The sequence below is a fragment of the Canis lupus genome, chromosome 4, assembly GCF_003254725.2.
Source record: "Canis lupus dingo isolate Sandy chromosome 4, ASM325472v2, whole genome shotgun sequence".
Classification (NCBI taxonomy): domain Eukaryota; kingdom Metazoa; phylum Chordata; class Mammalia; order Carnivora; family Canidae; genus Canis; species Canis lupus.
Window position 1 is genome coordinate 37,153,249 of NC_064246.1, and position 22,578 is coordinate 37,175,826.

General features: G+C 48.2%; 1 protein-coding gene across 4 annotated transcripts in view; it reads right to left on the minus strand.

Annotated features, from left to right (window-relative positions):
- CDHR2 (cadherin related family member 2) overlaps nucleotides 1–17,940 on the minus strand; it is a 36,122-nt gene extending 18,182 nt beyond the window's left edge. For 2 of the 4 annotated variants that reach the window (XM_049109114.1, XM_025434801.3), the window contains exons 1-6: nucleotides 17,837–17,940; nucleotides 8,313–8,369; nucleotides 7,977–8,048; nucleotides 3,562–3,701; nucleotides 3,389–3,442; nucleotides 1,884–1,973 (exon numbers count right to left, since the gene is read on the minus strand). In XM_049109114.1, the coding sequence (XP_048965071.1) occupies nucleotides 1,884–1,973; nucleotides 3,389–3,442; nucleotides 3,562–3,701; nucleotides 7,977–8,048; nucleotides 8,313–8,364 (408 nt within the window). In that variant the 5' untranslated portion in view covers nucleotides 8,365–8,369; nucleotides 17,837–17,940. Of the gene's footprint in view, nucleotides 1–1,883; nucleotides 1,974–3,388; nucleotides 3,443–3,561; nucleotides 3,702–7,976; nucleotides 8,049–8,312; nucleotides 8,370–16,368; nucleotides 16,461–17,782 lie in introns of all 4 variants that reach the window. The other 2 variants (XM_035715090.2, XM_025434802.3) reach the window with 2 other exon arrangements.
- Nucleotides 17,941–22,578: the final 4,638 nt, after the last annotated feature.

A 22,578-nucleotide genomic window follows, 5' to 3' on the forward strand; every position in this document is an offset into this window, starting at 1 on the left:
ATTACCCCCCTTTCCTCTCCCTACCACTTCGGCTGGCTTATGATTTGCAGAGCACCTCAGGAGAAAGAAGCACAATCATTCCAGAATCCAGGATGTGCCACTCCCCTGCTCAAACATCCTGTGGGCTCTCTGTAGCCTACAGCAGTACATCCCAGACAGCACCCTGCAGAGCTGGAAGGTTCTTTGGGGAGGCCTTTGCCCTGTCTGTGACCTGTGCACACCTTCATTATTTCCACAAAGTGGCCAAAGTGATCTTTGAAAATCATAAATCAGACCACATCACTCTTGTGCTAAAAGCCCTCCAATGGTTTCCCTATTTTGTCTAGAATACAATCTTCACTCCCTCTATGGCCCTCTGATGTCAGGCCACTGTCCACCTCTCTCACCTCACCTCCTCCTCACCTTCCACCCTCCATTCACAGCACCTTCCTGGCTATATGCCTAGAACACTCCAAATTCATTCCCAGCTTGGAGCCATTGAATCTGCTGTTCCCCTACCTGGAACATCCTTCTCCTGGAGCATCCCATGGTTGGTTCCTTCTTGCCATGTAGGTCTCTGTTCAAATGTCACCTACTCAGAAAAGCCTTTCCTGGTTGCTCAACCTAAACCAGCCCCCTTCCTGGTCACTTTCTTTCACTTTGCCCTGTTTTACACTCTTCATAGAGCTTAATAGCATCTGAAATAATCCTGCTTATTGAATGTTTCATTGATTATTATCTATATTCTTCATTAAAATGTGACCAGATCTGCCTTATTTACCAGATAGTCTTAGCACCAAAGCCAGTGCCTGGTACACAGCATGAGCTCCATCAGAGTCTGTCAGATGGCTGACTGGACCTCATCAGTCTTATGTCTGGCCTAGTGTGTATTTAGTGTATTTGGGGCCCCACACCAAATACATTTTCAAAGCCGCATGGTAATGAAGATCAAGGAGTGGTGTTGTGTTTGCTGCTCAGGGACCATTAGGGAACCTCCTCCCCATGCAGTCCGTTCAAGTGGAGCTGCCCTCCCTTGCTAAAGGGGAAGGATCATGATGTAGACCTACCCAATCAAAGTATTCCGTATCCCTAGGTTGATAGGTATATGACCCAAAATGGGTCAATGAGAGTCAACTCTGGGGTTTGGGCCAGAACCACAGAGAAAGAGACAGTCTGCGTTCAAGTTGCAAAGCCTGGAGCTGCACGGGACACTTTTATCACCACAATAGAGAATGGCCCCTTACCTAAGGATAGGGGCAACAAGATAAGGAGAGCTGAGAGGTGAGAGAAATCTCTCTCTCTCTCTCTTTTTAAGAAATCTCTTCTTGATGACACAGTTGTTTCTTGTTTTTGTTTTTTAAGATTTATGTATTTATTCATGAGAGACACAGAGAGAGAGAGAGGCAGAGACATAGGCAGAGGGAAAAGCAGGCTCCTCACAGGGAGCCTGATGCAAGACTTGATCCCAGGTCCCAGGATCATGCCGGAAGCCAAAGGCAGACACTCAACCACCAAACCACCCAGGCGTCCCTTGATGACATGTTTTGTTGTTGTTGTTGTTGTTTTTTGATGACATGGTTTAAATGCATGTATCCAACTTGCCTGAAGTTAGTATACCTCTAAATTTTTCAGATACATGAGAAAATAAATTCCTTTTCTTAAAAAAATTTTTGCTTTTATAACTGGAATCATTCTAATCCAGTTTGACTGATTGCAATATGTTGCTATAACTCTTGTTCATATGGTTACATTCCCCCCAATTTGGTTCCTGCAGTGGGCCCTTCTAAGGGGTGCTTCTCCTTGATCCTAGACCCCCTGCTGACCATCTCTGGTCCTTTGCACACTGACAAGAACTTCTGGGATGCCTGTATCATACACACACACACCATTAGAGCAGATGTTACCTCATTGATGCTGGTGGAGAAACCACTATTCTGGAAAACGGGAGCATTGTCATTTCTGTCCTCCACGATCACCTGCATTTCCTTCCGTACCTGCAGGTAAGAAAGCCCAGGTGAGCCTGGAAAATGTGAGAGCTTGAGAAGACAAAAGGGAAGAGTGTCTGAGTGGGACAACTCCTGGTGTTCCAACTCCTGGTGGGACAACTTGCAGTTGGCTTTGCTTCTCGGGCAATTAGGCAATATTCAGGGTAATCTCATTTTTTATACAATTTCAAACACCAGAAAAGTTGCAAGTATAGTACAAAAACTCCCAATACCCTTCATCCAGATTTAGTCATTGTTTGATCTCTCTCTCTTTCTCTCCACATGTTTACAGAACCATTTCAGAGCAAGATGCAGACATAATTAGGTCATTTTTTAAAAATTGAAGATATGTCTGTCCTGCTATAGGAATGTTCATTTTAGCTTTGTCTGCCATAGTTTTTAGCATGCGGACAACCTAAGTGTCTGTCAGAGGAGACCAGCAATAGCATCATGATATGCTCCTACATGGAAAATAGTACAAGAAACAGGGGACTCAGGAGGAAACATAGGCAGAGCTCCAAAGCTGATTGTTGAATGGACAGGGAAGTTCAAGATAATATGGAAGATGGGATCCCATTTGGGTTTCAGGAAATGCACCAAAACTACAATCTTTCTTCCATGGATGCATAAATATGTAAACACACAGTGAGAGATGTGGAAGAAGGGTGACTGTGGACGCTTTGGCTGGGAGTGGGCTGGGAAGGATCACCCAGGGGACTTGAGCTTGAGCTGCAACTCTTGAGATGTTTATGAAGAGAATGCATTCATGAATATCCAAGTCATTAAAATGATTTTTTTTAATGGATGGGGCTTGGAGAAGCTATTATAAAGACAAAATCCTCAACTTTCAGAGACATAGGGCACAGCAGTATAAGCTTGTTATTTCAAAAATGAGCACTGACGTTCAGCAGAGGGAGTTGAAAGCAATAGCTCAGGGTAGGGAAATATTTAGCACTTGTTTTTTATTAACATTTGTATTAACATAAATTAATATAAGTAATGTTATATTTGTAATATAAATGATGTATTTGCATAATTAAAGTAAATTAATATTATTGTGTGACCCAAAAAGGACAAGAATAATTTGGATGAAAATAAATATTAAAATTCAGTTTTTGTGGCATGCCTGGGTGGCTCAGTGGTTGAGCATCTGCCTTTGGCTCAGGTGGTGATCCCAGGGTCCTGGGATCGAGTCTCACATCGGGCTCCCTGCAGGGAGCCTGCTTCTCCCTCTGCCTGTGTCTCTCTCTCTGTGCCTCTCATGAATAAATAAATAAAATCTTAAAAATAAATAAATAAATTCAGTTTTTGTTAACTAGGGCTCTCTCTGCTTGCCTGAGATAGGGGACACACTCAGGAGTGGCTCTAGTCCCTTGCTCCCTGATCCCAGGACCAGTCTCCTCTTCCTCCCCCTTCCAACTCACCGGGTTGTTGTGGCTGTCGCTTACAGAGATGGTGACTGCGAACAAGTAGAGCGTCTGCGGTGGCAGGCAGAGAGAAGAGGCCGAAAGTGAGCCCCTGTTCAGAGTGGGAGCACAGGCAGGGCCCCCATCCCCCTGCCCCCCTCACAGGGTCTTCCCAGGCTGCCACCCTTTACCTCATAGTCTAGAGGGCTGGCCAGCTTCACTTCACCAGTGGCCGGGGTGACAGTGAAGAAATAGGCATATTGGCCACTAATCCCATAGGTCAGAGAGTCCTGGTCCTGGTCCTGAGCCACCAGCCAGAAGGCCTCGGAACCTGGAGGTGGGACACGGAATGCCTATGGTCCACGGCCCCATGTTTTGGCACCAGCCTGGCTCCACTGGGGTAGGGAGCCTGTCTTCTCTGTGTGCAGAAGTCTGGGACCCCCTCAATCCCCAGGTCTCTGGCCTTGGTGGCCATTAACATGGTTCTGAGGTTGTAGGATTGAGCCCCGGGTTGGGCTCCGTGCTGGGCATGGAGTCTGCTTAAGATTCTCTCTGTCCCTCTCCCTCGACCCCTCCACCTGCTCACACACTTTCGCTCTCTCTAAATAAACGAACAAATAAATAAGTCTTTTTTTTAAGTTGGCCTAGAAAAAGAAATTAAATGTAACAAATCAATAAAAGCTACAAAAATAAAAGACATATATTAGGTCCCTATATGTGAAGAATTATATGTTTGTCACTAAACTAAAACTGGTATTTAAAACACCATAATTATAGGGCTCCTGGGTGGCTCCGTCAGTTAAGTGTCCACCTTCCACCCAGGTCATGATCTCAGGGTCCTGGGATGGAGCCCAGCATGGGAGTCTGCTTCTCCCTCTCTCTCTGCCCCTCCCTCCCCTCATGCTCTTTCTCTCAAATAAATACATAAAATCTTAAAATAAAAAATTTAAAAGCCAAAAATAAATAAATAAATAAATAAATAAATAAATAAATAAATAAGGATGGCACCAGGGACTATATATATATATATATATATATATATATATATATATATATAAAGCCTGCCTAACATAGCAAAACTATTGTACAGTGTTAGTGTCAGGAAAAGAGGTCTTCTGTCAGGGAGAAAGGACAGGGAGTGACCAAAGGGACGAGAGAGGGGACCTGGGGGTGTTTGCAGCACCCTATCTCCTGATCAGTGATAGTTATTTGTGAGTCAATGCACTTTTCTGCACATATATTATACCTCAAAATAGAAAGTCTAAATGACAAAGTTTTAAAAAATCTGACTGAAAATGCTTTCCCATTGTAAAAGAGCTGTAGAATTTATCTCAGGTAGAAGAAAATCACCCTTTGGTTTATGAAAGGACCCCCCCACCAAAAGAGAGCCCAGAGAGGAGTCTGTGGTTATAAAAGATCCTTTGGTCTGGACCAGGGAGGGAGGGGGCGCTGTTCTAAACAATGAAATGGGGATGCCTGGGTGGCTCAATGGTTGAGCACCTGCCTTTGGCTCAGGGTGTGGTCCTGGAGTCTCCGGATCGAGTCCCGCATGGGGCTCCCTGCATGGAGCCTGCTTCTCCCTCTGCCTATCTCTCTGCCTCTCTCTTTCTGTGTCTGTCATGAATAAGTAAATAAATCTTTAAAAAAATAATAAATAAAATAAACAATGAAGTAATCAGTTTTCTGTTTCCTGGGGGTTGCAGAGGGCAGCATGCGTCAGAGCCCCAGGGCTGGGGAGGCGAGGAGACATGCAGGGTTTGGGTGACCTGACCAGGCCCAGAGTGGACACTCTCCAGTGACAACAGTGAGTATGGCTTCCTGACTCATGCTACCATCTCCTCCCTTCTCCTCAGATCTTCAGTAAAGCCTGGAGCTGGCTGGATGGCACCAGGGACTGGCCAGGGAGAGGGAGGAAAGAACAAAGGGTGAACCTCAACCTTGAAAAAAACATCCACAGGAGGAGCCTCTGAAACTAGTATGAGAACTCAAGCTGTTTTATTTAGATATCAAAGGCTTACTCTGGAGAATGAGATCTTGAGGGCCTTTGAGTTATAATATTTGTGACATTCGTTTGACCTTTGTGTGTGTGTTTTATCTATGACCAAACAGCTATGAAAATATATGTAAATATCGGGATCCCTGGGTGGCGCAGCGGTTTAGCGCCTGTCTTTGGCCCAGGGCGCGATCCTGGAGACCCGGGATCGAATCCCACATCAGGCTCCCGGTGCATGGAGCCTGCTTCTCCCTCTGCCTATGTCTCTGCCTCTCTCTCTCTCTCTCTCTCTCTCTCTGTGTGTGTGACTATCATAAAAAAAATAAAAAATAAAAAATAATAAAATAAAAAAAAGAAAATATATGTAAATATCATTAACATATATACATTACTTCTCTTTTGGACAAAGAACATTTATAGATACCAAATAGTTTGACTTCAGCCCAGTCTTCCAGGGTGCTCATCTCAGTGTAATGAGACCATCACCTCCCTCATCCTGGGCATTAAATCTTTATTAATATAACCCTAAACAGATTTTGCTGTCCTGGCAACCACACCCAAATGTATGTGGTCTTTGTGCCTACAAAGTCTATCCCCCATCCTTTCCTCACATACTCCAGTCTGGGATTCTGAATCCCAGGGCCAATTCTGGGTTTCACCGTCTTTGATTCAGTCTCTTGTGTCTTCTGGTAGCTTTAGCTATCTGAGATCCTAATTCCAATGCTACGACAAAGACTGTGGATTGTCCCCTAATATTCACACCCTTTCTTTCTCTCAGAGCCAGAGAACTTCAGATTTTGAGCTGGGCACATGGCCAACCAAAATAAAGACCTCATTTTCCAGGTCTCCTTGCAGCTAGGTGTGGATAGGTGGCTAAGTTCTGGCCAATGAGAAGTGAGTGAAAAGAGCAGTGTGTAAAATCTGGAGCCTATCATTATGAGAAAGGGCCGAGCCTGAGGGGCCCCTTCCTCCTCTAGCTGACTGGAATAGGGTGTGACATGAGCCTTCTCGGACCACGTGGATGAGGGCCACAGCCTAGGGAAGGGCAGAGCCTGGAGATGGAAGGAGAATGCCAGACACCAAAAGTGTAGAGCAGGGAACAGTCTAATGGAACAGAGCCCCAGAGAGCCCTGGACTTGTTGATACAGATGGCTATATGAGAGAATGATCAGCCTTGACCTTGTTTACACCTTTGTTATTTGGGGTCCGTAATGCTCAGCCAAGCCTGTATCCCAATGAATAGAGTCTTTTTTTTTAACCCATATCCTGCCTGCTAGGAATTAGGAATTCAGTCCCTGTGGCTTCCAACAAAACGATGTTTCCCAAATCTCATTCCCTTTTGTACACTGCCACAATCTTTACCATATCCAGTGTCTCATTATTTATGATCCTTCTTTTAATTGACTTATCGTTTCATGTAAATCTATTTATTTTAAAAGCAAGTTTTAGGAGTACCTGGGTGGTTCAGTCACTTAAACATCTGACTCTTGGTTTCAGCTCAGGTCATGATCTCAGGTTAGCGGATCAAGCACCACTTTGGGCTCTGCATTCGGTGTAGAGTCTGCTTGAGGTTCTTTCTCTCCCTCTCCCCACTTGCATTCTCCCTCTCTCTCTCTCCTTCTCTCTCTCTCTCTCTCAAATAAATAAATAAATAAATAAATAAATAAATCTTTCTGGGGATCCCTGGGTGGCTCGGCGGTTTGGCGCCTGCCTTTGGCCCAGGGCCCGATCCCGGAGTCCTGGGATCGAGTCCCACGTCGGGCTCCTGGCATGGAGCCTGCTTCTCCCTCTGCCTGTGTCTCTGCCTCTCTCTCCTCTCTCTATGACTATCATGAATAAATAATAAAAAACAAATTAAAAAAATAAATAAATCTTTCTTTAAAAATAAAATAAAAGCAAGCTTTAGATTGTGGCTGTAAATAGAAATCCATTTCACTTGCCATAGATAGAAAGTAGCTCTATAAACAAAGGCAATTAAAGTAAAGCACTGGGGGGCAGCCCCGGTGGCTCAGCGGTTTAGTGCTACCTGCAGCCCAGGGTGTGATCCTGGAGACCCAGGATCAAGTCCCACGTTGGGCTCCCTGCATGGAGCCTGCTTCTCCCTCTGCCTGTGTCTCTGCCTCTCTTTCTCTGTGTGTCTCTCATAAATAAATAAATAAATAAATAAATAAATAAATAAATAAAGTGAAGCACTGTTATTAACTTCTGGCAAGAAGTGTGTAAAAGTCTTTTAGCCAGAAATCTGCTCCCTGTTTAGAGGGGAGAAAAGCAGGGGGTGGAGGAAATTTAGCAAGTGTGAGAGGTGGAAGAGAAAGAATGGTCTCAGGTGGATCCTCTCTCCTCGGGGTATCAGAAACACCAGCAAGAGATGGGATGGGTAACAGAAGCAATGTTCTCATGGGGTATCTTGGTTACTTGACACTGTGTGAGGGCCTTGACACAAAAGCTGAAGAGGAGAAAACAAACTTCTAGAAAAAACTCCCTTCAGGCCACCTTTGCCCCATGATGAGCCATGGAAATACTCCCTTATGGGAAGCCAGCCCATAAGGGAGTCCCTGGGGCCCTCTTTGGGTAGGGGCTTGGCACAGTCTGTGCACAGGGATGGTTACTCACCCACTGGTAGGTCCTCAGGCAAATTCACTCTTGTCATGTTTCCAGAGAATGTCGGGGCCACATTGGCTTCCACTGTAGGAACATAGACCACTGGAACACCTAGATGCCCCTGTAAAGCTTACTCCCCACCTACCCTAATGGGAGCCCACACCAGTCCCAACCTTCAGCCTAGCTCACCCGCCTGGGGTCCTCCCTAGACCTCCCCAGGGCAGCCAAGCATGGAGCTGGGTCATGGGAACTGGGGGTTTGCTAATGAAGCAGTGCCCCTCTCTTCTGGAGGGCCTGCCAAGGATCTCCACATTAGTACTACTCTGGTAGGGGAGGGGAGGCACCCACCAGATACCATGAGGGTAAGAAGCAGGAGGCAGGATAGCCACGGCCACGCCATTATGTCTGAAAAGACCAAGGGAAGACGCATCAGGAAAGGGGCAACTGTACTTAGGCCTCCCTCTCTTTGGTGGGAGGGTCTGAGCCAAGCTTGCCCACCACTACCCTTTCAGGGCCCCTATCACCCGCTGCCACTCTCCAGATGTTCCAGGGTGGAGGAATCAAGTTAGAGGGGGAACCCAGAGGGGTGGGCAGGGTAGCTGAGCCTGGTCTAGAATTCCAGCTTGAGAATGACCCAAACTTGGCTCTAGAATTCAGGGGCCTTGTGTAGCAGGTACTGCTCTAAGCATGTTATATGCATAATCTTGATATCCCTGCAACTATGAGGTGGCTGAGAGAATAAAGGGCTTTCCTGAGGCACACAGGGAATCTATGACAAGACCGTGCTCTGAACATGAGTTTTGGATTCCAGAATTCATTTCCCCAACCATGACTCTACCCTGCCTATGTGAAGTGTCTAAGCTAATAGCATCCTTCACAATCAGGTGCCCAAAGAGGGACAGTGACTTAACCAGGACAATCCAGAGGCTCTATGGGTAGACAGGGTCCTTTGTCCTACTTGCTGACACATCTAATAGCTGCCTTTGCCACCTTTCCCAAAGTGTGCTCCATGGAACACTGGCCCTGTGAGATGCTCCACAGCAGGAGGGTTACCTGGTCAGGTCAGTTTGGGAAGGACTCCAAAGCTATGGGAGAACCAAGAGAAAATGACCCCAATCTCTGGCTGATTCAAAAAAATGGGGTCCTCCAAGGGGGAGAGAAAGAGATAGCAGAGTAAGAATGACTTCCAGAGCTGAACCTTGACAATCAAAACCCAGAAGTCTTCTCCCTCATGCCACCTTCCCCTCCTCCCAAGTTCCTGCCTCAGGGATGTACCCATTTGCTTAGGTCACCCTTGGCTCTCCTTTTTTGGAGTGCCCTACATTTAATCTATGGTGAACCTGGCATTTCCCTCCATCCCACAGTAGCCACACTCACAGCCACCTTCCCCCATCCCCTGGCTCAGCCCCTCTCCAGGCCTCCCTCCCTTGGGTCTTTAAACCAGTTCACTTAGCCCAAGTAATCCTTCCTCAACCCCTCTGATGACCTCTCTCCTCTGTTTAAAGCCCTTTGATGGCTCCCCATTGCCCGAGCCCAAACTCCATAAAAGGGCTTCCATAGACCATCCACACCTGACAGCCACCTCCCTCCCCAGCTTCATTATTTTTAAGATTTTATTTATTTATTCATGAGAGACACAGAGATAGAGAGACAGAGACATAGAGGGATAAGCAGGCTCCTTGCAGGGAGCCCAATGCAGGACTTGATCCTGGACCCCGGGGATCATGACCTGAGCCGAAGACAGATGCTCAATCATTAAGCCACCCAGGCATCCCCCCAGCTTCATTTCTAACTATGTCCCGCTTCACCTCTCATGCCTCTCATGGCCATAAGAGGGTTGATAATTTTAAATATCCACTGACATTTCCTGGGCACCTGCTATGTGCTGGGTACCTGGATTCATTCATTCATTCTTTTAATAGGTATTTATGCACGTCTCCTAAAGGCTAGATCTTTTTCCCAGCATTGGGCGAATAATTGCAAGCAAAAGAGCCAAGGTGCTGCCTTCACTGAGCTCAAGGCTTAGTGAATAAGACAGACCCTAGGGTGCCTGGGTGGCTCAGTTGGTTAAGTGTCTGCCTTTGGCTCTGGTCATGATCCTGGAATCCTGGGATTGAGCCCCGCATTGGGCTCAGCGGGGAATTTGCTTCCCTCTGCCCCTCACCCCACTCTTGCTCTCTCTCTCAAACAAATAAAATATTTTTTGGGGAAAAAGACTCTAAACAAGTAAATGAAGTGCTGACTGCTTGCTGCATTCATGCTATGAAGGAAGGGAATGTGGCCATTGTAGGAGCATAAAAGAGGTGCTACTTCAGGCAGTATGGCAGATAAAAAGGGCTACAAACCTTTTGACTCTACTCCCAACAAGAGATGAAGACTATGTCTGCCCCCCTTGAATCTGGTACATTCATTACGTTTTCATTCTATTTATAAGGTTTTTAACATCTCAGGGCACCTTGCCAACCTTCCCCAGGCAAGCTGGTTCCCAGAGATGGCAGATGACTTGCCTGCAAACACTCCTTTCCTGTACAAACCAACCAATCCAGAGCCCACACTCCAACTTCCTCCTTCATCTAACTCATACACCAAGTCAATATTCTCCCTGCCCTGAGTCACCCCAGATCCAAGCACTGGACGACTAAGGACGACGCCTATAGACTGCCAAAATTATTCCAACTATTCAATCCTAAGCTTGCTCCACTGCCTGACCTGCAGCCTCCTTCCCACCTTCCTTCCCATGGAAAATGCTTTAAGGCTCTGGGTCACGCTTTCTCCTCTCTCCTTCCACGTCCTGACCGAATGCTTCCCCGTGTGGCCCTACATGGCATGGCAGGCCCTCTCCTCTAATAAAAATCTTTCAATGGCCTTAGCTTTTCAATGTCATTACACAGTCATCTCCATAAATTAAAAATCCCACTGGTTTTATGATTAAGACATCTGGGCAGGCCCCATGACTGACTGATAGAATATGGCTCCAGTGATGCCATGCCAGTTTCCAGGCTCTGGCCCCAAGATACTGGCAGTTTCCCCTTCTAGTCTCTTGGAACACTCTCTCTTGGAACTCAGCAGCCATGCTACAAGAAAGCCCCAGCAGTCTCTTGAAAAGACTCATGACCAACAGAGCCCCTGGCCAACAGCCCAACTGAGCTTCCAGTGAACTGCCAACATCCACCCACCCATGTGAGGGAGCTGTGTGCATAAACCATCCCAAAAACGACGCTCTACCTCCCAACGAGCCATCTGGTCTAAGCCCTGCCCGAATGGTAGATTTCTAATATAATAAATGACTGTTGCTGTTTGCCAGTAAGTCTTGGGGTGGTTTGTTACACAGCAGTGAATAATGGAAATGCATAGGGCAGAGTCTCTGAGGAAGTGACATGTCTGAAGGACAAGAAAAGGACAATCTGTGAGGAGTGGAAGAGAAAGCTCCCTATTCAGTATGGAGGAATCAGCATTCATCTCCACTCGAAACACCACTAAAAAAAAAAAAAAAAAAAAAAAAGAAACACCACTAAAACGATGGTAGATTATAGAAGTTTGAAAGAAAAAAAGAAAGAATTGAAAGATGAACAACTTATCAAGCTAATGATAGTTAAAACCAGAGTAGGTGGTACCTGGGTGGTTCAGTTGGGTAAGTGTCCAACTCTTGTTTTAGGTTTGGGTCATGATCTCAGGGTTCTGGATAGAGCCCTACATCGGGCTCCCGGCCCAGTGTAGCATATGCTTGTCTCCCTCTCCCTCTGCCCCACCTGTGCTCACTTGCTCACTTTCTCTCTCTCTCTAAAATAAATTTTAAAAATAAAGTAAATTAAATAAATTTTAATAAATAAATAAATAAATAAACAAACAAACAACCAGAGTAGGGATGGCACCCACAGGTTCCAGCTCAAAAGCCCAGCAAGGCCAAGGATTGAAGGTTCTAGAAGTTCCTGGAAACAGAGGTGCAGGGTGGCCTAAAAGCGGGAAAATTGGTTGAAAGTTTGCATATGAAGCCATTAGACTCCCAGATACTTCTCCCCCCATCCATGCAGTGAGGGAGCTGACACCCCACCCCCCACACACACTAGAAAATATACTTAGAGCCTACTTCCTGGAGAGGCTGAATCGGAAAGATCTGTCCCCAGGGCACTAGGCCTGGTAGAGGTGGGGCACCACAGCAAAACAGGTGGCTAAGTGAAAGACTGAACACCAAATGGTGACCCTCTCAGCCCTTACCCCCATCTCCGTCCCAAAAGCACTGGCAGATGATGATAGAGCATCTCCTCCAACCACCAGAAATGAAAAACAGAGAAAATGGACCCACTCAAGAGAAAAAGACCTACAGATTCTGAAATGTGGGGCATCCATTGGGTCACATTATGACATGGCCTCCAAAAGAAAAGTTCCCCCACAACCCAGGGACCCCACTGGACTTAGAGCCTTGTTCTTAGTCATGAACAAGGACCATCAGACATTGAAGGGAAGACAGATGCCATAGCATGCTGGAGCTGCTAATGAAAACTGCCATAGCTATAAGAATTTTACAAGCTGGTTGGCATTATATTTGTGGCTTGAAATCAGCCAGGGTGGAAGTATTTACACCATGGAAATTGGCAAATACAAAAACAAATTGTAGAAACCTGTACACCAGTGATGGACACTGAAAAATCCAAGCCAAATCAAACAAAAATAATGGGAAGAGGAAACTCAGAAGCTGATTGTTATTATAAATCTTGTAGTCTTATTTAAATTTTTAAAATTCAGTACACAGGGGGTACTTCCACTGGCTCAGTTGGTGGAGCATGAGATTCTTGATATGGGGGTTGTGAGTTGGAGCCACACGTTGGGTGTAGAGAGTACTTAAAAATAAAATCTTTGAAAAAAAATTCAGTCCCATACTACACTGCTAAAGCAAGCACTGTTTTAAGGTTGCTCCGGGTTGCCCGGTCAACATGAGAGAATGGCACCTGGTCAACTAAGATCTGGGTGTGTTCTAGGAATTGGAAAGAGGAGCCCTGTGGCTGGAGCAAAGGGAGAGAAGGGCAGGGAGGGAAACAGGGATAGGGAAGCAGGCAGAGGCAGCCGGTACCTGACCCTGTAAGACTTGGTGTGGATGGTCTGCTGTATTCTAAGGAAAATAGAGGGTCATTTCGAGGTTTTAACCAGGGGAGTGACAGAGACTAAGAGGCAAGAATAGTGAGATATTTTGGAGGCAGGACATTTGAAATTCATGTAATTTAATCTCTGCAGCAACCCATTTTGCGGACAGAGAAACAGACTCAAAGGAGCTCACAGCTACAAGTGAGGGGGTCTCTCCCATGCACAGAGGGAAGAGTGCAACCTTCACCTTCTGCCAGGGCCCCAGCAGGAGGGGAAAAACCCAGTTCAGCTGTGAACCCCAAACCTTCAAAATATTTGTCCTTTCTGACCTGGTAACCCAACAAACCTAAAATAAGGAAGCTCTTTCAGCAGCAAATTGCTCATCACGAGTGGTTATTTATGATCATGGAGAATGGAAGTAACTAAGCGTGGAAACACCAAGGAATGGTCAAGAAAGATGTCACCAACATCTCAATGGAATACCTCAATGGACTGCCTAAGTGGTGGCTGTTAAGCCTTATGGCAGTGAGCACCAATGCTACCACATAAGGAAGATCTACTCCGCGCCAGACACTGAGTTGGGCACTACTCGACACGAGAACACTCACGATAGGCACCGCTATATCCACTTTACAGATGGGGAAACTAAAGGCCCGAGATGCAAATTGCTTATAGACCCTCAAGAGAAGCAACAGAGGCTCTCTGGGCAATTCGCGCCCTCCTCTGAGCCCGTTTCCTCATTTGTAAGATGGGACTGACAACCCTAAGGAGTCATAAGGGGTTGGAGGAATGAATGAGAATAGACTGTGCCCGCTCAGCACTCAGCACACAGAAGGTGCTCAGCAAATGCAAATCCCTTCCTTCTGCCTATTGTGGGGTCATCTTCACCTTATGACTGCTACTCCCAGTCCTCGTGAGAAACAGGTGGCCGTGCTGTGGAGGGTGCTGGCTTGATGTGGCCGAGGTCAAATGTAGTGACTGAGGCAGTCCTGGAGCTGGTCATGGAGGTGGGGTTGGAACCAGGACCTCAGTTTGCCTGGGGGTAGGGATGACAGTGGGGATGGAAGCCATGATGGTGGTGGTGGTGATGAGGTGGGGACGGATGCACTTGTAACATTTGTGATGATGAGGGTGGAGAGGCAGATGGAGCTGGTGGCAGCCCATGGGGGGAGGGGTGGCAGCGGCAAGCGCGCAGCAGCCCCACAGGTGGAGTTGGACACTGGTGATGGTGGTAGGCTGCTGGCATCCACCATGTGGCAAAATCCCAGGCACCTTTACACTGGCTGGATGCAGCTAGCCCTGACTTCTCCTTGCTGTGCAATCTGGGACCTCACCCCTCACCTCTTCTGTTCTCCTGCCTCCTCTCCTTCAGAGGTGACTCAGCAGCCATAGGACAATTAGTGAGTAAGTAATGAGTAGCCACAGGCATGCAACATGTGCTTTTCACCATAGCAAAGTACAATTGGGAAAAGAGGAAACTCCTGCCCTGGGGACCCACTCCTCCTAGGGAAGGAAGCTGGCAAGGATGGGCCATATGCTATGCCTGGCACTTTGTACCCTGTGCCATTCACCTCAGCACATCACAATCCAGGAGCTGAAGGGACGTCATCCAGTCAGTAATGAGATCAGAACCCAAAGCAGGAAGTCTGTGCTCTCTCTTTCCCAGCTTCTTGTTTTCTCTTCCTCATCAGCCAGACTTCCCCCCAGACACTGCAGGGCTCCCAAGGGCAAGGGAGAGGGAGAGCACCCTTCACTGTTAGCTTCATCCTCCAGGGTCACTGAGGTCCCCGTCCTATAACCAGCTACACTTATCGCTCGTGGAAGCTTCTTTCAACTTCCCCTCCCATTCTCAAGGGGCCTCAAGAAGCCTTCCGATCCTTACTCAGAGCAACAGTAATGACCCTCTACACCAGAGTAAGGCATACCCAAAGTCTCGCCCCTGCATCTGGTCCAGACCATCCCTCCAGAAGGGAGAGGTGGCTATCAACCTCCTTTACATCAGAGTTTCAAGGAGGATGAGGCTCCTGCCAATGTCTCCAAGCCAGCTGGGGGCAAAGTTGGATGCCGCCCCTCTGACTCCCATCCCACCCAGTCCAGTGCTCTTTCTGGCCTCCACCCTGAGTTTCAAACAATCTTGGCCCCTTGTTAGAGACTTTTTACACACACGCACTCATTTGATCGTAATGAGGCCAAAGTTCTTTGGTCCAGAGTGTCATTTCTGGATTTGGTCATTTGAGAAAAATGCAAACAGGGCCCGTGTGAGCTGGAGAAGGAACAAGAATAAACCTCCCTCACTGGGCATGGCTACTCCCAAGCACAAACCTCTGCCATGGCTCTGGCTGGCTGCAGGGATACACTTCCTGCCCCTGGGCCCCGCAGGCTAAGTCCTCATGGGTCCTGGGTTTCTCTTCCCAACAAGCTGCTCCCCTTCCCTGTCCTGTGGCCCAGTGGCACTAAATGCTCCTGTTCTCAGTCCACACCCTCTATTTTCCTCCCCCCAGGCATTTGCATATGCTGCCCCCTGCACCCAGAATGCTTTCCCTTGCCTTCTGCATATATGCAAATTCTCTCCATCCTCTAAGGCCTGGTCAGGTGCCCTGCCACTCTTTATGCTTTGGTGGGCCCCGTCTTCTGGCCTCTAAGTTCCTGGTCTCCCAGCAGGGGCATGGGACAGAGCAATTGCAAATGAACAAGACTTGAATGGAGTTGCCTACGGTCTGGGACTGGGGAAAGGCCTTCACGGTGCCCTGGCCAATCCACCCCCAGCTTCTGCTACACCATCTGCCCAGGTCCTCTGCTACACCAGGTAGCCTGGGCTCAAAGGAGGCAGTCTCTCCTCAGCCCCAATATCATGCAGCCACATGCAGAGGCTCTTTCCTCTTTTCCATCTCTCAGGTTGCCTTCTAAAAAATAGGACTCTATACATTCTAGAAATTCTAGCTTCCTTCCTCCCACACTTTCCTTACTCTCAAAAAGTTGCTTAGAAAAGGGGCAAAAAGGGGCACAGAGGTGAATGAGGGTGCTTCTCAACCTTTGCTGGCTGCATGATACATGCAGGGCCCCCGGGAGGCCCCTCTGGCTGGAAGGAGGCTCCCTCGCCCTGGCCCTGGAAGCACTGGATCCTTGGCCCCAGTGGGAGGAGGCACCAGCCACAGGTCCCAAAAGTCCAGGGCTCTCAGACTATCTTCCAGACTGGGAGTGAGGATACTAGATGTGCCCAGGGCCTCCAGAAGGACCAGAGAGGAAAGTGGCCCTCATCACCCACAAGCCACCCAAGAGCTAACTTGCCCACCACGGCCACTACCACCTCCAGCTCACCACATACTTTCACTTCCGCTCTTTACTTCTCACAGCTGTGCTCTAGCTGTAGGAATTATTGTCCCAGGGTCCAGGTGAGAAAACTGAGGCTCAGAGAAGCTTAAAGAGTGATATCCAAGAGCAAGGGACACAATGTTAGATCCAGACTAGCTTTAAATCCAGGAGTCCCTAGGGATGCCTGGGTGGCTTAGCAGTTGAGTATCTGCCTTTGGCTCAGGGCATGATCCTGAATCCCGGGATCGAGTCCCACATAGGGCTTCCTGCATGGAGCCTGCTTCTTCCTCTGCCCGTGTCTCTGCTTCTTTGTGTATCTCTCATGAATAAATAATTAAATCTTTAAAAATAAAAAAAAAAAAACAGGAATCCCTGGAGTCCCTGGGCGAGCCTTCATCTGGGCTCCAATCGACTCCATGGGCAAATGCTGGCCCATCCAGGGAGCACTGGTGCAAGGCTGTGGACCCCAAGGGCACCGGGCTCCCTGCCATGGGGTGCCTCCAGTGTTCATCACCCTGACTGCTTCAACGGCAGACAGATAATGGAGTCAAAGGGTCCTGGTTTGCATTCCAGAATCACACTTACTCACTGTGCTCTATGGCCCCAGCACCCCACTCCCCAGGCAAGCCCTTCAGTGTCCTTGCTAAGAAATGGGGTGAGGTTAAGAACCACAGAGTCCAAAAAAAAAAAAAAAAAAAGAACCATAGAGTTCACACACAGGTTTCCATCAGTTGGACCCCACTGTTCCCTGAGCCCGAGCTGGGCATCTGGTGCCCCAGCCCCGCAGTGCCTGCCTAGGCCTACCCTGCCCACGGCTCTCCCCTGAGTCTCCACCTGGCACCCAAGTCTGGAATGAGCCAGAGCTGAGGGCCAGCCCCCAGTCCAGACACTTCCTAGCGCTGGCTGAGGTGGCACTCAAATCCATGGTGGACCAGAGGTTCGGCTCTGCTTCAGCCCCAGCTCCCTTCCCACGCTGTGACCGCCCTGATTCTACAGATATGGAAACCAAGGTCCAAAAGAGCTACAGAGCCCCACAAAGCCAGGATGGAGCTAAGATCTGAACCCAAGCAGTTGAGGTCAGGGCCCCATTCTTTGTCCTTGCTCTGGGAGAAAGCCCAGTCACTCTGTCTTTACCCCCTTGAGCTTCTTGTGAGAGGCCCAGGCAGGCTACTGTGCTTGCCTGAGGGAACTGCCTCCCTTCTGTCCTATGAAGAAAACTCCCTGTGCCCAAATGACCCCAGGACTCGGAAGGGAGGGGAGCCATCAGAATCTGGGAGTCGTACCAGCCTCGCACTGAGAGGAAACAGGCCTCACTGTCAGACTGGGAAGCTGCTCCAGATCCACCCAACCCAGTACCGGCACTCCCACCCAGCTGGGTGGGACCCCCAGAGCCCACCTCAGCCCCTACAACCCCACTCGGTCCCTACCCCTGGCCAGAAGTCTCCTGAGCCCCTGCTGCAGCCAGGCTGGGCGGTCCCTACCTGTGCCCCAGAGGGGCTGTGGAAGCGGTGGATGGGCGCCGGCGGGCACCTTCTGGGGCCTGTGACAGCGCAGCAGCCGGCAGACTTTGGCACCATCTCCTCCTCCCCTGAGCAATCATTAACCCTGCCAGAGACCACACCTCCCAGGATGGTAAGGATGGGACTGACTCCTCGACAGGCTCGGACCATGGCTAGCGAGGGGGCAAGAGGGCAGGACTGAGGTGACACGGAATGGGAGGCTCCGGCCACGGGAGAAAAGGCCTGGCAGAGCCTGAGCCCAGAGGACCTGCAGGAGGTGGGCAGGGTAACAGTCAGAAAGTGACACCTAGGAGCCCCATCCCCTCCCAGCTAGAAGAGGCCTCAGTGACAGGAAGCCTGTGGAGAAGGCGAGAGAGTGGTTAGGTGAGGAGAGGGCTCAAACGTGGAGGCTTCAGAGGCATCTGTGAGGTTTTCAGAGAAGAGGGAGGGCAACCATGAGCTTGAATAATGCACTCTCCTGCCTATTGTTGCTAATATTCCCGTTCACTGAGCCCCTCAGGAGGTATCTCCCCTCCCCCAGAGGCTCATCCACCCCCGGGCTGGCTTTGGGTTTTTTTTTTTAAGATTTTATTTATTTATTTAACAGAGAGAGAGAGAGAGCAAGCACAAGGAGGCAGTGGCAGGCAGAGGCAGAGGGAGAAGCAGGCTCCCTGCTCAGCAGGGAGCCTAATGTGGGGCTTGAACCCAGGACCTTGGGATCATGACCTGAGCCAAAGGCACATGCTTAACTCCCTGAGCCACCCTGGCTTTAAATACCATCCAGGTGCTGGGGGCTCCCAGTAGGGTCTGAGCCCCCAGATCCCTCTCTGGCCGCTGGCCCAACCATCCCTGTGTTGATCTGGGAGAAAGAAGACCCCCAGTACAAGGTCACCAGCCTCTTCTTTGGTGGCCCTCTCCTCATGGGCAAGGACAGTGCCCAACTCAATAGATATAGATTAGATGCTACTATATGTCAGGCACTTTATTAGGTATGTTTGTTCCCTACCCCCACCTACAACCCCCTAAATTTAAAACAGATGATCAAAGTACACATGCTTTGCGTACACCCATGTTCATAACATCCTTATTCACATTAGCTAAAACGTGGAAACAACCCAGTGTCCATTGACAGATGAATAGATGGACAAAATGTGGTGTGTACACACAATGGAGTGTTATTCAGCCTTAAAAAGGAAGGAATTTATCACACATGCCACAAGGTGGATGAGCCTTGAGGTCATTATGCTGAGTGAAATAAGCCAGTCACAGAAGGACACATACTGTATGATTCCACTTACACAAGGTGTCTAAAGTAGTTGGACTCATAGGAACAGAAAGTAGAATGGTGGTTACCAGAGGGGCTGGGGGAGAGGGAGTAAGTTGTTTAATGGGGACAGAGTTGTAGTTTTGCAAAATGAAATTAGTTCTGGAAAAAAAAATTAGTTCTGGAGATGGATGGTGGGGATGGTTTCACCACATTATAAATGTCCTTAATACTTCTGAATTGTACATTTGAAAATAGTAAAATTGTGAGTTTTATGTGTATTTTAGCACAGTTTTAAAAATGGAAAGGAAATATATGTTTCAACAAGCTTTAAAAGATGAAGAAAACAGGATGAAGGGAAAAGGTATGAGGAAAACAAAAATATAGGCCTAAAGAGAATCCACAAAATATTTGAGTTCTGGTTACTGGTCAGAAGGCCATGAATTGCACTCTTAGCTTCTCAGCAGGGATCCCTGGGTGGCGCAGCGGTTTAGCACCTGCCTTTGGCCCAGGGCGCGATCCTGGAGACCCGGATCAAGTCCCACGTCGGGCTCCCGGTGCATGGAGCCTGCTTCTCCCTCTGCCTATGTCTCTGCCTCTCTCTGTGTGTGTGTGACTATCATAAATAAATTTTTAAAAAGATAAGCTTCAAAGCAGACAAAGCAAAGAAAAAAAACAGGATCCATTAGGTCTAGTATCCACCCACTGAATACACACACACACACACACACACACAGGGGCAGGGATATGGAGGGGAGGGAGACAGAGAGCATGCCAACTGTCAGGATCTGGGAGCCAAGGTGATTTGAGTTCTGATACCCAAGGGGCATGTCCTCTTGTGTGTCTCCAAGGAACAGACACTGCAGGAGGTGGATGGCACTTGCGATGATTATTATAAGGTGATTGTTAAGGGGTGCTTGGCTGGCTTAGTTGGTGGGGCATGTGACTCTTTATCTCAGGGTTGTGAGTTCAAGTCCCATGTTGGGTATGGAGATTACTTAAAAATAGTAAAATCTTGGGTCACCTGGGTGGGTCAGCGGTTGAGTGTCCACTTTCAGCTCGAGACGTGATCTCTGATCCAGGATCCTGTGAGGAACCTGCTTCTCCCTCTGCCTGTGTCTCTGCCTCTCTGTCTGTGTCTCTCATGAATAAATAAATAAAATTAAAAAAATAATAATAAAATCTTTTAAAAGGGGTGCCTAGGTGGCTCAGTCGGTTGGGTGTCTGACTCTTGATTTCGGATCAGGTCATCAGGATCTTGGGATGGAGCTCTGCATGGGGCTCGGAGCTCAGTGTGGAGTCTGCCTGAGGTTTTCTCCCTCTGACCCTCTCCTGCTTCATGCTCTCTCTCTCTCTCTCTCTCTCCCTCTCTCTGTGGAAAATAAATAAAATCGTTTTTAAAAAGTGGTTGTTATGAGATTGGGCTCAGGGGCCAGATGGCCAGGTTCATTGTGATGGGGTAAGTTACATCACCTCTCTAAGCCTCAGTCCCTTGTCTATAATTGTGGATAACGTATGAAATCTATCTCAAAGGTGGTTGTGAGGCTGAAGGGAAGTCGTGCATTTTAAGTCCTGAGCACAGTCGTGGGATTGAGCCCTATGTTGGGCTCTGTGCTCAGCACAGAGTCCGCTGGAGATTCTTTCTCTCCTTCCCCCACTGCCTCTCCCCACGCTCATGCTATAAATAAGTAAGTAAATAAATAAACGTCGTTTAAAAAATAAAGTCCCAAGCACAATGTCCAACACAGCATAGAGTTCCAATGGATATTAGTTTTGTCATGATGTGGTGGGATCGCTGGTGATCTAACTACCGAGAAGGGCAGGCAGCTCCCCAAAAGGCTCCAGCTCCAGGCCTCCCCAGACCAAGGGAGTCAGCCTGGTCTCTCTGCCCAGCTCCAGGTAGGGCAAACCCCAAACCGAAGCCCCTTCCCTCCCTTCCTGCTCTGACACCTGGGGCCAGCAGCTCTGAATCACTGCTCCAGTCACTACTCCAGTCGTTGCTCTAGCCTGCCAGACCTTTGGACAGCATCTGGATGATCCAGGTGTGGCCCAACGGTGCTCTGCCCGTCGCAAGTAGCACCTGTCTGCCTGCCACAATACAGCCTGAGAAGCTCACTGAGCTCAGGGCTGTGAAAATCCAGATCTGAGTAAGCCTCAGGCCCAGGGTCAGCTTCAGGCAAAGGTAGGCAGTCAGTTATAAAGTAGGCTAAGAGGCAAGATGTGGATTCAGATGACGAGGGTCCTAATCCCCTCCCTACCATTTACCAGCTGGGGGCCTTGGCCATCTGCCTGAACCTCAATGTCCTCATCTATAAAATGGGTATAACAGAAGAATCCAACTCAAGGTTTGTTATAAAGATTAGTCAGGTAGGCGCAGCTCTCTCTCTCTTGAGCTCACCCACTCTCATATCTGGAGAATGTACTTTTTGCTTTCATAAACTTTCCTGCTTTTGTTACTCATCCCCTATAAAAAAAAATCAGGTGATACAGTAAAGCACTTAGCACAAGAGCAAGTAACAGATGTACACATGATATAGAAATTCAGATACACACCCAGGGCTCCTTCCTAGCCACTGTTCTAAGTGTGTGGTTTTTTAAAATTTTGTCAGAAAAACTTCTCACTGCCTATCTTTGCTGGCAACCTACTGTGTGTACCCACTATGTACTCAGAAATTGATCAAGTTGAAATCAAATCCTCACTTGCCTCTGACTGGCTGGATGACATTGGGCAAGTCACTCCTCTCTGAGCTGCCCCTAGTTCATCTGCAACATGGAGGTACCATACACCTCCCTTGTCCGCCCCGCAATGTACAACTTCAGAGGTTGACCTGGAGAGCCTGAGCTGAGAGTGGCTCTTTTTTTAAAGATTTTATTTATTAAAAAAATATATTTTATTTCTTTATTTGACAGAGAGAATGAGAGAGAGCATAAGTAGAGAGAGTATCAGGCAGAGGGAGAGGCAGAAGCAAGCTCTCCGCAGAGCAGGGAGCTGATGCAGGGCTCAAACCCAGGACCCTGGGATCATGACCTAAGCTGAAGGCAGATAGATGCTTAACCGGCTGAGTCACCTAGGCGCCCCTGAGAGTAGCTCTTTGCTGTGAATGTGTCCAATCCCTCCTCAACTTCCCAATCACCCCCTCCATGTTGCACACAGCTTAGTAGCATGCAAAATTTCTTCCTTACTCTGTTCTACAGCAAAGGGACCAGCCCAAGAACAGTCCCTTATGTCAGACACTCACCAGCCTTCAACCCTAGAAAGAATTTGGGACCCAAGAAACCAACTCCTCTCTAACCCCAGACCCCTGAGCTCCCTTCCAGGGCACACATTCCCCCTAAAGCACTCTTTCCAAGCAGCTGTTCCGTCATAGCTTACAAGCCTCTGGTGATGGGAGTTCACCTTCTCACATGGCCTCCACTCCATGACCCCAACTATACATGTTTCATTGAGTTGAGAGCTGCC